The sequence below is a fragment of the Pelodiscus sinensis genome, chromosome 19 (genome assembly GCF_052426305.1).
Source record: "Pelodiscus sinensis isolate ZL-2025 chromosome 19, ASM5242630v1, whole genome shotgun sequence".
NCBI classification, from domain to species: Eukaryota; Metazoa; Chordata; order Testudines; family Trionychidae; genus Pelodiscus; species Pelodiscus sinensis.
Window position 1 is genome coordinate 34,152,537 of NC_143070.1, and position 13,970 is coordinate 34,166,506.

The 13,970-nt window shown below is 59.0% G+C and overlaps 1 protein-coding gene across 1 annotated transcript in view; it reads left to right on the forward strand.

Annotated features, from left to right (window-relative positions):
• The window catches only part of LOC102447889 (uncharacterized), a 19,420-nt gene continuing 5,450 nt past the window's right edge, over positions 1-13,970 (forward strand). Inside the window, exons 1-5 of the mRNA XM_089770530.1 lie at positions 1-424; positions 1,489-1,559; positions 2,730-2,856; positions 5,240-6,294; positions 13,321-13,426. Coding sequence (XP_089626656.1) covers positions 1,536-1,559; positions 2,730-2,856; positions 5,240-6,294; positions 13,321-13,426 — 1,312 coding nt within the window. The 5' untranslated portion in view covers positions 1-424; positions 1,489-1,535. The remainder of the gene's footprint in view (positions 425-1,488; positions 1,560-2,729; positions 2,857-5,239; positions 6,295-13,320; positions 13,427-13,970) is intronic.

Consider the following 13,970-nt stretch of genomic DNA (forward strand, 5'->3'; position numbering starts at 1 on the left):
ACCCCTGGAAAGTCACCGCTTGTGTGGAGAGGGGGGTTCCCAACTGTAAGGGGGACTTTCTATTGCACCCCCAAACTTTGCAAACTACAGGAGAGCTGGAGGTGGGCGCCCAACCCCCCTGGGTAATGTATCCCAGCGTTGAACCCCCGGAAAGTCGCCGCTTGTGTGGCGAGGGGGGTTCCCAATGGGTCCAAGCCAACCCCCAGCGGGCAGGGAGCCGTGTGAACGCGGCGGCTCCGGATCCCACACACGCCCCCTCGCCGTGGCTGGAGCCGGCCCAGGAGCGGGAGGAGTCTCGGCGGAGCCAGCCCCTTCCTGTGCTCCCGGACACCGCGCCGGGCTGCGGCCCGCTCCCGGCCGGAGGCTCGCTCCCCGATCCGGAGTCACTCCGGAGCCAGCCCAGCGCGGCGGGTTCCAGGCGCGGGTGAGACGCGGCTGCGGGCGCCGCTGGGGAGGGGGGTGGGTACTGTGGGGCCGGGAGAAACCCCCAACCAGGGGCTGGGGGGCTGGGACCCCCCTTTATCTCTGGGCTGGGCCTGAGCCGGACCCCCTGGGGAGCTGGGGGGGGGTGAAGCCCTTTGAGAGTCCCCCCGGGGGACAGCGGGGCAGGAGAGCGGGGGGGGGGAGTTGGTTTCCCCCCAGCTCCCCCCAGCCTGGGAACTAGCCCCCCCCAGTTCCCCCCAGCCTGGGAACTAGCCCCCCCCCAGGTCCCCCCAGCCTGGGAACTAGCCCCCCCCAGACCCCCCAGCCTGGGAACTAGCCCCCCCCAGCTCCTCCCAGCCTGGGAACTAGCCCCCCCCAGCTCCCCCCAGCCTGGGTACTAGCCCCCCCCAGATCCCCCCAGCCTGGGAACTAGCCCCCCCCAGCTCCCCCCCGCCTGGGAACTAGCTCCCCCATTGCTCCTCCAGCCTGGAATTAGCCCCCCATGTTCCCCTCAGTCTGGAATTAGCCCCCATTGTATCCCCCGGCCTGGATCCTCCCCACCTGGGAATTACCCCTCATGTTCCCCCCCAGCCTGGAATTAGCCCCCCCATTATTACCCCAGATTGGGAACTAGCCCCCCCCAGATCCCCCCAGCCTGGGAACTAGCCCCCCCCATTGCTCCTCCAGCCTGGAATTAGCCCCCCATTGTTCCCCCAAATTGAGAACTAGCACCCCACTTCCCCCTCAGCCTGGAATTAGCCCCCCAGTGGCCACCCCCAGCCTGGAATTAGCCCCCCCATGTTCCCCCCAGCCAGGGCAGCGGCCCGGGTGCAGGACCTCAGCTGTGCCCAGGGGGGCCCTTTGCACACTGGGGGGGTCCTGGAAAGGAATTGGGGGTGCGGGCTGCGGGTGACCATTCGAGGGTCGATTCGGGGTAACAAGGTGAGCGAGTGGCAGAGTCTGACTCCTTTGTGTGCCGGGGGGGGGGGATCGGGGTATGAAATAAATTAACCCCCCAAAACCTGCCCCCTTGTCTGTTCCCCCCCCCCCCCGCCCCCCGGCCAGGCTGTGGAGTTGCGATCGTGTTTGGATCCGTCCGCCCGGCGCGGGACATGGCCACCATGGCGCCAGCTCCGGTAGGTGGAAGGACGGGGGTAGCGGCTGGCGGGCTGGGGCGGGGAGGAGAGCAGGAGATGGGATCTCTGCTGGGATCTGGGAATATGGGCCTGGAGTCCAGGGCTCCCCTGGGGCGATCCGCGACTCAGTTTCCCTGCCTGGCCAGTGCCACTTCCGCAGGGTCTGGTGGGGGGACTCAGGCCCACCCTCTCCTCCAGATCCCGGCTCCGGGGGCCCCGTAATGGTCCCTCCTACCAAATTCTGAGGTCCTCCCCGGGAACCCCTCTCCCCACCTTGCCTCAGTTTTCGGCAGCCCCAGATGGTTTGAACCCAGGCTGCTTTCCCGCTCAGACTCGCCACCCTCCCTGGATCCCCCCCTGGCTGGGTTTGCCGAGCCAAGCGTCCTCTGTGACGAAGCGGGGGGGTTGTCTGCGCACCATTCAGTGGCACGGGGTTTCGACGGCCCTGTGGTAACCGTGCATGTGTGCCTCAGTTTCCCTGGGCCACTTCATTACTGATGTGATGAAGTGGGGGGGGGGGGGGGTTGTATATGTGCCGGTCGGTGGCACCAGGTTTTGATGGCCTCGGGGTAATCCCGCGCGCGTGTGTGTGCCTCAGTTTCCCTGGGCGCTGCATTACTGGTGCGACAAAGCGGGGGTTTGTATGCATTCCGTTCGGTGGCACCGGGTTTCGACAGCCCACACGTGTGTGCCTCAGTTTCCCTGGGCGCTGCACCACACTCTAGGTGGGGGTGGGCGTTCTGGGGGTGACTCTCTCAGGCCGGCACGTTCACAGAGGCCCGAGCGCCCGGTCTCCTGAACCTGGGAGGGGAGGGTGACCGGGTGACACAGGCTGGGTGTGGCAGTGAGTCTCCCTGGATTGGGGGGCAGAGATGGGGGAGCAGGACCCTGGTTCTGGGCCCCCCTTTCCTCAAGTCGGGCTGCACTGCTGGCTCCTGGTCCCGTTGGTCCCCCTCCTCGCTGACACCCTCTTTCCAGGGAGGGTCGTCAGCCGGCCCTCCTGCAGCCTGTCCCTGCCTCTTTCTCATCCGCGGCCCAAAGCTCCCCTTTTGCACCCCAATTAGCAGATTGGGCCGGGCCAATGTGGGGGCTACTCCCCATCACCGAACTCGGGGGAGGGGATCGTGGCTGAGCGTGCAGGCGCTGAGTGGGGGGCTCTGGCTCTTTCAGGGGGCGGTGACCTTCGAGGAGGTGGCCGTGTATTTCACGGAGGAGGAATGGGCGCTGCTGGACCCCGCGCAGAGACACCTCTACCGGGCTGTCATGCGGGAGAACTACGAGACGGTGACCTCGCTGGGTAAGCAACCCCGCTCCCTCGGGTATTCGAAACCGGAGGAGGTTGCTGATCAACCCGAAATCGGTTTGCACCCAGCGTTCTTCCTCTAGTTGTAAGGGGGCGGCCAAGGCCCATAATCCCTAGAGCTCCAGAAAGAGCCTGTCACCTCCATACCCCTTCCAGAGACGAATGAGCAGAGATGCTAGCCTCTCCCTGTCCAAGGCAGAGCATGGGGGTATGTTCCTCCTGTCGTATGAAATGCTGGCTCCTCCCCCCTCCCCCGGGGATTTTGTGGGTCCTGCCCTTCTGTGCCTGGGACGGGCAGGCTTAAAAAGGGGGGAAGAGGTGGATTGGAAGTAGAGTCGAAAAATCCTTCCCTGAATTGTCTGCAAAAGGAAACTGCAGCAGGTCTCCGCAAAAGGTCTCTTGGCCCATTTCCCCGGCTGTTGGCTGCAGACAAGGCCTTTTTCCCACCCAGCACATCTGGCAACAGCTGTGTCTCTGCAGAACTGCAAGACCCTGGTTTTCTCTCTCTTCCCTCCCCGGAGCAGGCCGTTCTGTTCCCCCGCCGGAGGCGAGCTTCCAGCCGGAGAAGGGGGAAGAAGGGTGGGGCTGTGTGGAACGGGAGCTCCCGAGAAACCGGAACCCCGGGTGGGGAATTAGTGGATTCGCACTCCACTCGTCATTAGCCCAAACAGCTGGGATTCCCCCCAAGAGCCTACAAGCTCCCGGCTTTCTGCCTCACCCCAGCCTGCTCAGAATTGTTCCCTGCTCTTACTAGATCCTCTCAACAGACATCGCTCGTGGCTCCTCTCTGCCTGACTGCCCCGAAAGAGATTCCACCCCTTAGCCTGGCCCCTTCCGGAGGTTCCCCCTTCTCCCTGGCTCGGGGAAGGACTTATGTCTGGAATGGCTGCCATATGAGGACAGATCAATAATCCGGAGACTTTTCAGGTTAATCTGTGGAACTCCTCGCCAGAGGACGCGGTGAAGGCTAGGACTTTAACAGGGTCCAAAAAAGAGCTGGATAGATTCATGGAGGTTAGGTTCATCCGTGGCTATTAGCCGGGATGGGTCGGGAGGGTGTCCCTAGCCTCTGTTTGCCAGAATACGGACTAAGGAGGATGGGGGGATAGGATTGAAGTTTATAAAATCATGACTGGTGCGGAGAAAGTGGATAAGGAAAAGTGATTGACTTGTTCCCATCACATAAAAATGAAGGGTCACCAAATGGAATGAATACATAGCAGGTTTAAACAAACAAAAAAAAAACAAAGGAAATTTTTCTTCATGCAGTGCATAGTCAACCTGTGGAACTCCTCGCCAGGGGATGTTGTGAAAACCAGGATTTTAACAGAGTTCAGACAAGACCGAGATAGATTCTTGTAGGTTAGGTCCATCAATGGCTGTTAGCCAGGATCGATAGGAATAATGTCCCTAGTTTCTGTTAGAATAAGGACTTGAGTGCGGATAGGACAGAGGGATATAAAATTCTGGATAGGGTGGCTAAGGAAAAGTGAGTGACTTGTTCCCACAAAATAAGCACTTGGGGTCACCTAATGACATGAATAGGCAGAAGGTTCCCTCTTTCTGGGGCACCTGGTTGGCAGAAATGAAGAGGCAGCAGGCTTAAAACAAACCAAAGGCAGTATTTCTTCACTCAGCGCACAGCCAACCTGTGGAACTCCTCGCCAGAGGATGCGGTGAAGACCAGGACTTTAACAGGGTTCAAACAAGAGCGAGATACATTCATGGAGGTTAGCTCCAGCAATGGCTATGAGCCAGGATGGGTCGGGAGGGTGTCTCTCATCTCTGTCAGAATACAGACTTGACTGTCTCGGCTTGACAAAGCCCTGGCTGGGTTGATTTAGTTGGGGTTGGTCCTGCCTAGAGCAGGGGGCTGGACTTGATGACCTTCTGAGGTCTCTTCCAGCTCTATGGTTCTATGAGTGCGGATAGGGTAGAGGTTTATAAAATCTTGAGGGGGGTGAAAAAAGTGAATAAGGAAAAGCTATCGACTTATTCCCATAGCATAAGAAAGAGAGGTCACCCAAGGAAATGAATAGGCAGCAGGTTAAAAAAAAAGAAGACATTTTTTTTCATGCAGTGCATAGCCAACCTGTGGAACTCCTCGCCAGGGGATGTTGTGAAGACCAGGATTTGAACAGGGTTCAAACAAGAGCTAGATCCATTCATGCAGGGTAGGTCCAGCAATGGCTATGAGCCAGGATGGGTAGGAATGGTGTCTGTAGCCTCCGTTTCTCTGGAGGTGAGCAACGGGGGAGGATTCCCTGTTGTGTTCCCTCCCTCTGGGGCACTTGGCGTTGGCCACCGGATACTGGCCTGGATGGACCTTTGGTCTGACCCAGCCTGGCCGTTCTGATGTTCTTATTTTCTCCCTCAGCAGGTGATGGGCTGGCGGGTGAGGACAAGGAGACGGTCCTTGAACAGGCAGGTCCCGAGGGAGTAGACCCACAGGGGACCTGTCTGGGAAGAGGCGAAACGGGTGTTCCCAAGCATCCGGGGCAGGAGGGTCAGCCCAGGCCAGAGAGACTGCAGGGAGACCAGCTAGGGGAAGGAGGGAAGACATCCCCTCTCCGAGATGGAGCTGGAACGGTGACCCCCCCGAGGATCTTCCCCGAAGCGAAACCATCGGCCGGTGCCGGAGGCGGGCAAAATTCCTGCGGGCCTCCACGCCGGACTGCTCATCGGCGAGCATGCCAGGGAGAGAAAATCTACCCGTGCCCGGCGTGCGGGAAAGGCTTCCGCCGCAGCGCCAACCTCCTGGCCCACCAGAGCGTGCACACGGGGGAGCGGCCCTACCGGTGCGCCGAGTGCGGGAAACGCTTCAGCCGCGCCTCCAACCTCCTGGCGCACCAGAGCGTCCACACCGGGGAGCGGCCCTACCGGTGCGCCGAGTGCGGGAAAACCTTCAGCCGCAGCTCCAACCTCCTGGCCCACCAGAGCGTGCACACGGGGGAGCGGCCCTACCGGTGCGCCGAGTGCGGGAAACGCTTCAGTTGCGGCTCCCACCTCCTGACGCACCGGCGGGTCCACACCGGGGAGAGGCCCTATCGATGCCGGGACTGCGGGACAAGCTTTAGCTGCAGCTCGCACCTCGTGGCCCATCGGCGCGTCCACACGGGGGAGAAACCCTACAGATGTCTCGACTGTGGGAAAAGCTTCAGCTGCAGCTCCCACCTCCTGGCCCACCTGAACGTCCATACGGGACAGAGGCCCTATAGATGCGTCCTTTGTGGGAGGAGCTTCAGCGGCCCCTCCAACCTCAGTGCTCATCAGAGAGTCCACACGGGGGAGAGACCCTATACGTGCCCTGAATGCGGGCGAAGCTTCGGCCGGAGTTCGCACCTCCTTGTCCACCAGAAAGTGCATGGGAGAGATGAGGCTCTCTCGAGTCTCTTCCGGCCGGGGGCGGATTTTTGCCACCCGTGTGCGGAATAATTTGTTGTGCACCACGGCACATGCAAATGTGCACCACCACCAGCCGAGTGGTGGGCAGCTCTGCCAATCAGCTGGGTGCCAGGTGCATGTTGGGTGAGGGTGGGGCTCGAACCATTGATCTCTGGCTCTAAGGCCGGGTGGGAGAGACCCTATGCATGACCCGAATGTGGGCGAAGCTTCGGTCGGAGTTCACACCTCCTTGTCCACCAGAAAGTGCATGGGAGAGACAAGGCGCTCTCGCGTCTTTTCCGACTGGGGATGGACTTTTGCCACCCATGTGCGGAATAATTTTTTTCAGCGTGCCGAGGCATGTGCACCACCACAAACCGAGTGGTGGCCAGCTTTGCCAATCAGCTGGTGGCCTGAGTGGCGGCACAAGCCCCCAGCTCACAGGGAACCCTGGTAGGAGAGAGACCCTATACGTGCCCCAAATGTGGGCGAAGCTTCAATTGGAGTTCCCACCTCCTTGTCCAGCAGAAAGTGCACGGAGAGACAAGGCACGCTCGAATTTTTTCCTCCCGTGTGTGGATTTTTACCACTCATGTGCAGAATAATTTTTTTCAGTGCGCCGAGGCATGTGCACCACCACAACCGAGTGGTGGGCAGCTCTTCCAGTCAGCTGGTATCTCTCCTGAGAGGCCACACAAGCGCCCAGCTCCCAGGGAATCGGGGGGAGGGAGGCCCTATAGACCCCTCAACTGTGAGTAAAACTCCCCTCACAACCCAGTGCTTACTAAACCTGCGAGGAGTCACCGTCTGCAGCAGCGAGGGGCCGCCAAGACCAGCGAGGGCGCTCCTTGGTCACGGTGGGCCACCGGATCGAAATCCAGGGGTGCACAGCCTTGTGGGGGGCCATGTACGCCCCCCCCCGTGACCTGGGTGGGTTCCTCATTTTCCAGAGCCCGCCCCATGAATAAAACGTTTGTGGCTCTCCCTTCGCCCTGGAAGGTCCCATGTGCGTCCTTTGCTCTGGCGCGCCGGAAGCCGTGGGCCGAGGGTCCTAGCCGGGGGCCGGTCTGTCCCATGGTCCCTTCCCTGTGGCAGGAACCGTCTCCGGCTTCCAAAGGGGGCTCCCGGCCCCTCGGGACCTCCCTCTCGGCCCTTCCTCCAGCTGAACGGGGCCTTTCCCCGGGGGTGCAGAACGCCTGGAGACGCGCCAGCCGGACACCATCCCAGACCGGGGCACTGAGAGCTACACATGTATTCTCATTGTGGGGGGGGGGGGCGTGCAGCTCACAAGGGGGGGCATGGGAGGGATCCCCCCAAATTCTAGTTTTTGGCAGAGGAGAGCTTAGAAATTAGGTATAGAAGAGTCCTCCGGCTTTGCCCGGCTCCTTCAGGGCAGGGGGCTGATGGAGTGGAGGGGGCAGGAGTCGGGGCAGGGCATTGGGGATATGGGGGGGGGAGGAGGCTAAGGAAAGGGGCAGGAGTTGGGGCAGAGCTTTGGGGAGGTGTGGGGGTGGCAAGAGGCCATGGGTTTCCTCCGGGCCTGTCCGTCCGTCTCCGTTGGCTGACTCCTGCCTGCCGCTGAGACTGTGAACTCTGTCTGCAAGTGCTGGGTTTGTACAGCGCCTGGCGCACCCGAGCCCGGAACCTGCCTGGGGCATCTAGGCGGACAGGGATTAGAAAAGAGTGAAGAAAACAGAGGAATCATTACAATAGGGATAGCGACTAAGACAGAGAATCTCTTATCGTCTTTGGATATATCCATGATACGCCACGTCTTGAATCCGGCGTGCAGACGTGGTCTCCTCATCCCAGAAAAGCTCTCTTGCCATTGGAAAAGGTTCAGAAAAGGGTAACGAAAATGCGGAGGGGTTTGGAACGGGTCCCCTAGGAGGAGAGATTAAAGAGACGGGGAGTTTTCAGCTTGGAAAAGAGGAGACGAAGGGGGGGATAGGAGAGGTCTATAAAATCATGAGGCGTGGAAAAAGTGATTCAGGAAAAGTGATTGATTTACTCCCACACGATAAAAGCTAGTGGCCATTCAATGAAACGAAGAGGCAGCAGGTTGAAAACAAACCAAAGGAAGTGGCGCACAGCCAACCTGTGGAACTCCTCGCCGGAGGAGGCTGTGAAGGACTAGAACAGAGTTTAAAGAGAAGCTAGATCGTTTCAGGGATGGTGTGAAGACTTAAGATTTTAGCAGGGTTCAAAAAAGAGCTAGATAGATTCATAGAGGTTGCGTCTATCAGTGGCTGTTAGCCAGGATGGGTCGGGCGGGTGCCCTATCCGTGTTTGTCTGGGAACGGGCCACGGGGGTAGGAATCACGGGAGGATTCCCAGTTCTGTTCCCTCCCTCTGGGACACATTGGCTGCCGTGGACCAACGAGATCCTGGGCTGAGTGGACCTTTGGGCTAACCCAATTTGGCGCCACTGATGTTTTTATGAGCAACTGAGGTTGGGCAGGTCTTGGGTCTACACGGGGGGGAAGGTAGGTTGCTGAAGGGGGCGGGGCCTGGGATAAAGGGGGCGGGGCCTGGGTGGAAGGGGCGGGGCTAAGACTTGTCTTCTTCAGCTGGGCCTTCATCCACCACCCATGCCTACTGCCGTGGCTTCCTTGCTACAGGAACTAGAGCAAAGCAAGACCCCGGGAAGTTCTTTCATTGCTGAGTGATTTCTGAGTCTCCTATGTCCCCGGGGCCAAATTCTGCCCCACGAACTCCTGTTGAAGAGCGCCTGAGAAACACCGCAATTGCCCAGCCGGATCGGTCCCTGGCATCCCGTCTCAGAGCCATAAGAACGGCCGTACTGGGTCAGACCAAAGGTCCATCTAGCCCAGTAGCCTGTCTGCCCACAGTGGCCAGCACCAGGTGCCCCGGAAGGGGTGGACTGAAGACAACGATCAAGTGATTTGTCTCCTGTCATCGACAAACAGAGGCCAGGGACACCATTTTATCCCCTGGCTAATAGCCTTTTATGGACCTAACCTCCATGAAATTATCTAGCTTCTCTTTAAACTCTGTTCTAGTCCTAGCCTTCACAGCCTCCTCCGGCGAGGAGTTCCACAGATTAACTACACGCTGTGTGAAGAAGAACTTTCTTTTATTCATTTTAAACCTGCTCCCTACTAATTTCATTTGGTGTCCTCTAGTTCTTCTATTATGAGAACTAATAAATAACTTTTCTTTATGCACCCTCTCCACACCACTCATGATTTCATAGACCTCTATCCTATCCCCCCTCAGTCTCCTCTTTTCCAAACTGAAAAGTCCCAGCAAAATGCAGGACTATGCAGCACTTTAAAGACTAACAAGATGGTTTATTAGCTGATGAGCTTTCGTGGGCCAGACCCACTTAAAAGTCCCAGTCGCTTTAGCCTCTCATCCTATGGGACCATCCACGACTGATTTCCAAAAGAAAAAAATCCAACTTGTCTATTTTCCCGGCGGTTTGTAAATTGCTGTGGAAGTCATGTGCCCGAATAGTATTTCGTGCTCTGACGAATGAACGTCGTTGACATGGGAGGCCAGGGTTACCAACCGTCAATAAATTTACAGGCCGTCCGTACAATGTGAGCCAAAATTGGACGTGTCCGTAAAGTCCATAAAAAACGTAGGTGTCAGTAAATTTTGTAAAAGTGCAATTTCCAAAACCAGCAATTCTTCGCCAGCGAGTCCACGTCTTCTGTGCTGCTTCCACCATTTTCCTGCGGCGCAGCGGAAATTGGACGTTTGAGTTGTTGAGCTGTCGGTGTCCGGAGGTACGATCCCAAAGTGGAAAACTTCCAGGTCGGTGACTAACTCAATGAAAGTGAGTTCAATAGCGTCTTGTTCTTCTGATGTGTGAACGACAACCGCGACTCTCCACTTTGTGCCATTTACGTCATCTTAATATAGTAGAAAAAGGATGGCCGTAAAAAAATGCGTCTGGCCGTAAATGTTTCCCGTTTTGTCCGTAAATGAAATTTCGGTGGGTTGGCAACCCTGCTGGAAGGGGTCGGGGGAAGATTGCTTATTTTAGAAAGCAGATAAAAAATGTCTAAAGTAAGACCAGGCCTAGAGAAGGAATTAGGTAAATTCCTTCACACAGTTGGCAAACTCACGGATCAGGGGGCCTTGGTGCTAGTTAGGGGAAGGATTAACCGATTCACCGGTAAGCATCGCCCGTTACGGTTCTGGGGAACCGGTGGGGTCTGGCACGGACCAGGGGCTGCTCTGGTCCTGAGGGTCCCGCCGCAGACAGGTTTGGGTTGAGCCGGTTCAGCGATGACACCGGATTTTCCACCGCCCTGGTACTCGCTGCAGTCCGGGCACACTGGAAAACTCCGATCTTGCATAGACCCACAAGAGGGGGCGTTGAAAAGTAGCCTAACCCACCCCCAAGGACTCTGGCCTCCGAAGCCAGGGGGGCAGACGTGTTCCCCGAAAGAGCCACCCACCGTGGTCTATTTGACGGGTCTATGGGGATTTCTCCTCTCAGGGAAACCAGGGGGACGGGGTCAGGGTTCAGGCGCATGGTGGGAGACACACAAAGAAGGTGACCGGCCGGGGTGGGTTGGGACGGTCCCTGTTTCGGGCCTTATTCTGGATGTCCCCAGTTTTATTTCGGACAAATCTGGACGTGTGTCGCGTTCAGGTTTGCCGACTATTACTTAATGTACCGGACACACCCAGAGCCACGCACTTTCCCCGCTCCGTGCCTCAGTTTCCCGGGGCGGCTGGCGTGGCCCGGGGATCCCAGCGAGGCGGCTTGTGTCTCGGCTGCCTCTAGAGGGCTCTCGCTCCGGCTTCGGCTGGCGCGCTCGGGTTTCCACGGCCCGGATACCGGGCTTTGGTTTCCGGAGCGAGAGGGGGCGGAGAAGGGGGAGGAGGGGGGGCGGCGGCTGGCGGGGTCCCCGGCCCCATTGTGCCCCGAGACCCCCCGCCCCGGCGCTGCCGGCTGCAGGTGAGGGGCGCGCCCCGGGCGCAGGGCCGGGCCGGGACGCGAACTGGGTCCCCACCCGGCTACAGCGCTGCGCCCGGGCGCGCCAGGGCGCGCGTCTCCCAGTGCCCCGGGGACAGAGGCTATGCGGGTCACGGGGAGGGGGGGTTCCCCAAGCGCCCCCCCCCCCGTTGGGCCACGCTCTGGGTGACGTGCCCTGCCCGTGACGTCATGGCGAGAGGATTCCCCTCTGGGGGTTGCCCCCCCAGGCCTGGAAAGGAGAAACCTCCCCCCACGCAAGGAGAGGGTGGGGAGGCCCCCAGAAGCCCCCTGGGGGCCCAGGGTGTTACCAGATAATGGGGGGAGGGGCTGGGGTCACAGGCAGCAGGGGGTTGCGGGTGGAGGGGGGTGCAGTAAGGATGTGGGCGGGGGGGTGCCCTCTCTCCCTAGCCACAGGGTCTGCTCCCTGGCAGGACTTCAAAAAGTTTGGGGGGCTTCCGTCCCGGGGGGAGGGGCGGGCTCTGCCGGGACTAGGGGGTTCGTGTACCCGCCTAGCTCCGCCGGTGGGGCTCGGGTGAAGACGGGCGGGCCGAGGGCTGGCCCCTTGGTGTAAGCGGGAGCCGGGCTCGCTGGAGGAGCTCAGGCCCGGCGCGACGGTCGGTGCCATTTACCGGGTGCGAGGATCACAACACGTAACCTCACATGATCCCTCTCCTGTCGCCCATTTCCAGACACACAGAGCTCAGGGACACCCTCCCTACCCATCCTGGCTCATCGCCATGGATGGATCTAACCTCCATGAATGGATCTAGCTCTTTTTTGGATCCCTGTTAAAGTTCTAGTCTTCACTGCGTCCTCTGGCGAGGCGTTCCACAGGTTAACGGCACGCCGAGCAAAGGAAAACATCCTTTTGTTTGCCCCGACCTCTGGTTGGCTGCCGTTCGCAGCCAACGGGAGCCGCGGGAAGTGGCCCCGGACCGGGACACCCACGTTACGTGGCTTCCGTTGTCCGGGAAGGGCGCGGCTGATTCCTGTGGAGGTGCTGGTGGACCGACCCCGTGGGCTGGCAGGTTTTTTATCACCGACCTCGGGCCTAGCGTCAGTCGGCAAGGCACCGGGCGGGATGAGGATGTCACACCCCTTCCCAAACCTCTCCCGTCACCCTACTCTGCCGGCCTGGCCTGGATCCCACTTAATCGGTGAGCTGGTTAAACGCACACGGGACTGAGCGCACCTGCCGGGATGGGGCGGCCAGAGGGAGGAGCTTTCCCGCACGGTACTAAACAGCCCCTCCTTAGATCAGTTCGTTTATCCCGTCCTCCTCCGCAGTACACACTGCCCCCTCTTCAGGCATCTCCCACCTGCCCCTCGGGTCTCTTTCTGCCTCTTCCCAGCTGGGCCTGCTCGTACCCTGAGTCTTTCTCCCCATCCCTGGGGCGAGGCGGGAAATCTAAATTCCTGCGGCTTCCCCCCCACACTGCAACTCGGCAGAGCTTTTCCTTGTGAGCAGCATGCCCGGCTTTTCCTTCTGTGGGTGGTGCACATTTGGTAGGCCTTGGTGCATGTTGAAAAAAATTATTCTGCACATGGATAGGAGGAAAAAACCCTTTCTTATTCCCTGCGGCGTCCCCCCACCCCGCAACTCGGCAGAGCTTTTCCTTCTGAGTGGCATGCCTGGCTTTTCCTTCTATGGGTGGTGCACATATGGCAGGCCTTGAAAAAAATTATTCCGCACATGGATGGGGAAAAACATCTTTCTACACCCCTGTGGCTTCCCCTCAGCCTGCCACTCGGCAGAGTTCTGTCTTGTGAGCGGCGTGCCCTCTACGTGATTAGCCGAGCTGATGGGGAGAGTGCCCCCTGGTTTTCTGTCTATGGGTGGTGCACATTTGCCTGTGCTTTGGCGCACGTTCAAAAAAATTATTCCGCGCCCCAACAAATCCTCCGGTGGATGGAAAAATGGGAGGGAGCATTGCAACACTTCCCTCCCCCCCCCCAAAGAGTGCGTATATAAGACTAAGAAATCGGGGGGTGGATAGGATCGGGTTGCCTTAGCTCACCGGGCACTGGGCCTATTGCTTCCCCAAGGGGACGCGTGCGTCCGATGCAATCGGTACCGAGCCGGGCACGTTTGTCGTTACAGTCGCCGGCGACGTTAGAACAGGCGGACGGTCACCATGGAGCCCTGGGTGCTGCTGGACCCGCGCCAGAGGGCCCTGTACCGGGATGTCATGCAGGAAAGCTACGAGACCCTGATGTCCCTGGGTGAGGAGACTTTCCGTCCCGTCCCTCCTCCCCACCGACAGCCGCTCCTTCTCCCGGGGACGGGGCGAGGGAGGAGAAACAATGGGGCGGCAGCCTGGGAAGCCTGGGAAGCCGTCGAACGTCCCACGGCTCCCGAGGAAATTGCCGCATTTTAGGACCACAAAAAAGATTTGATTTCGGGAAGGGCGGTCCGATGCGGAGAGATTTAAAAACCCGGGGCTTTTCAGCTGAGCAAAGAGGGAGACTCAGGCGGGGAGAGGAGAGAGGGCTATAAAAGGTGACGGGGGTGAGAAAGTGACTAAGGAAAAGCCACACGGAGTCCTGTGGCATCTTATAGACTCACAGAGGGATTGGAGCGTGAGCTTTCGTGGGCAAAGACCCGCTTCGTCAGATGCATGGAGTGGAAGTTTCCAGAGGCAGGTATAAATCCGCAGGCCAGAATCAGGCTAGAGATAACGAGGTTAATTCAATCAGGGAGGGTGAGGCCCACTAAGGAAAAATGGTTTACTGCTTCCTATCACACAAGAACTAGGGAACTAGTAGG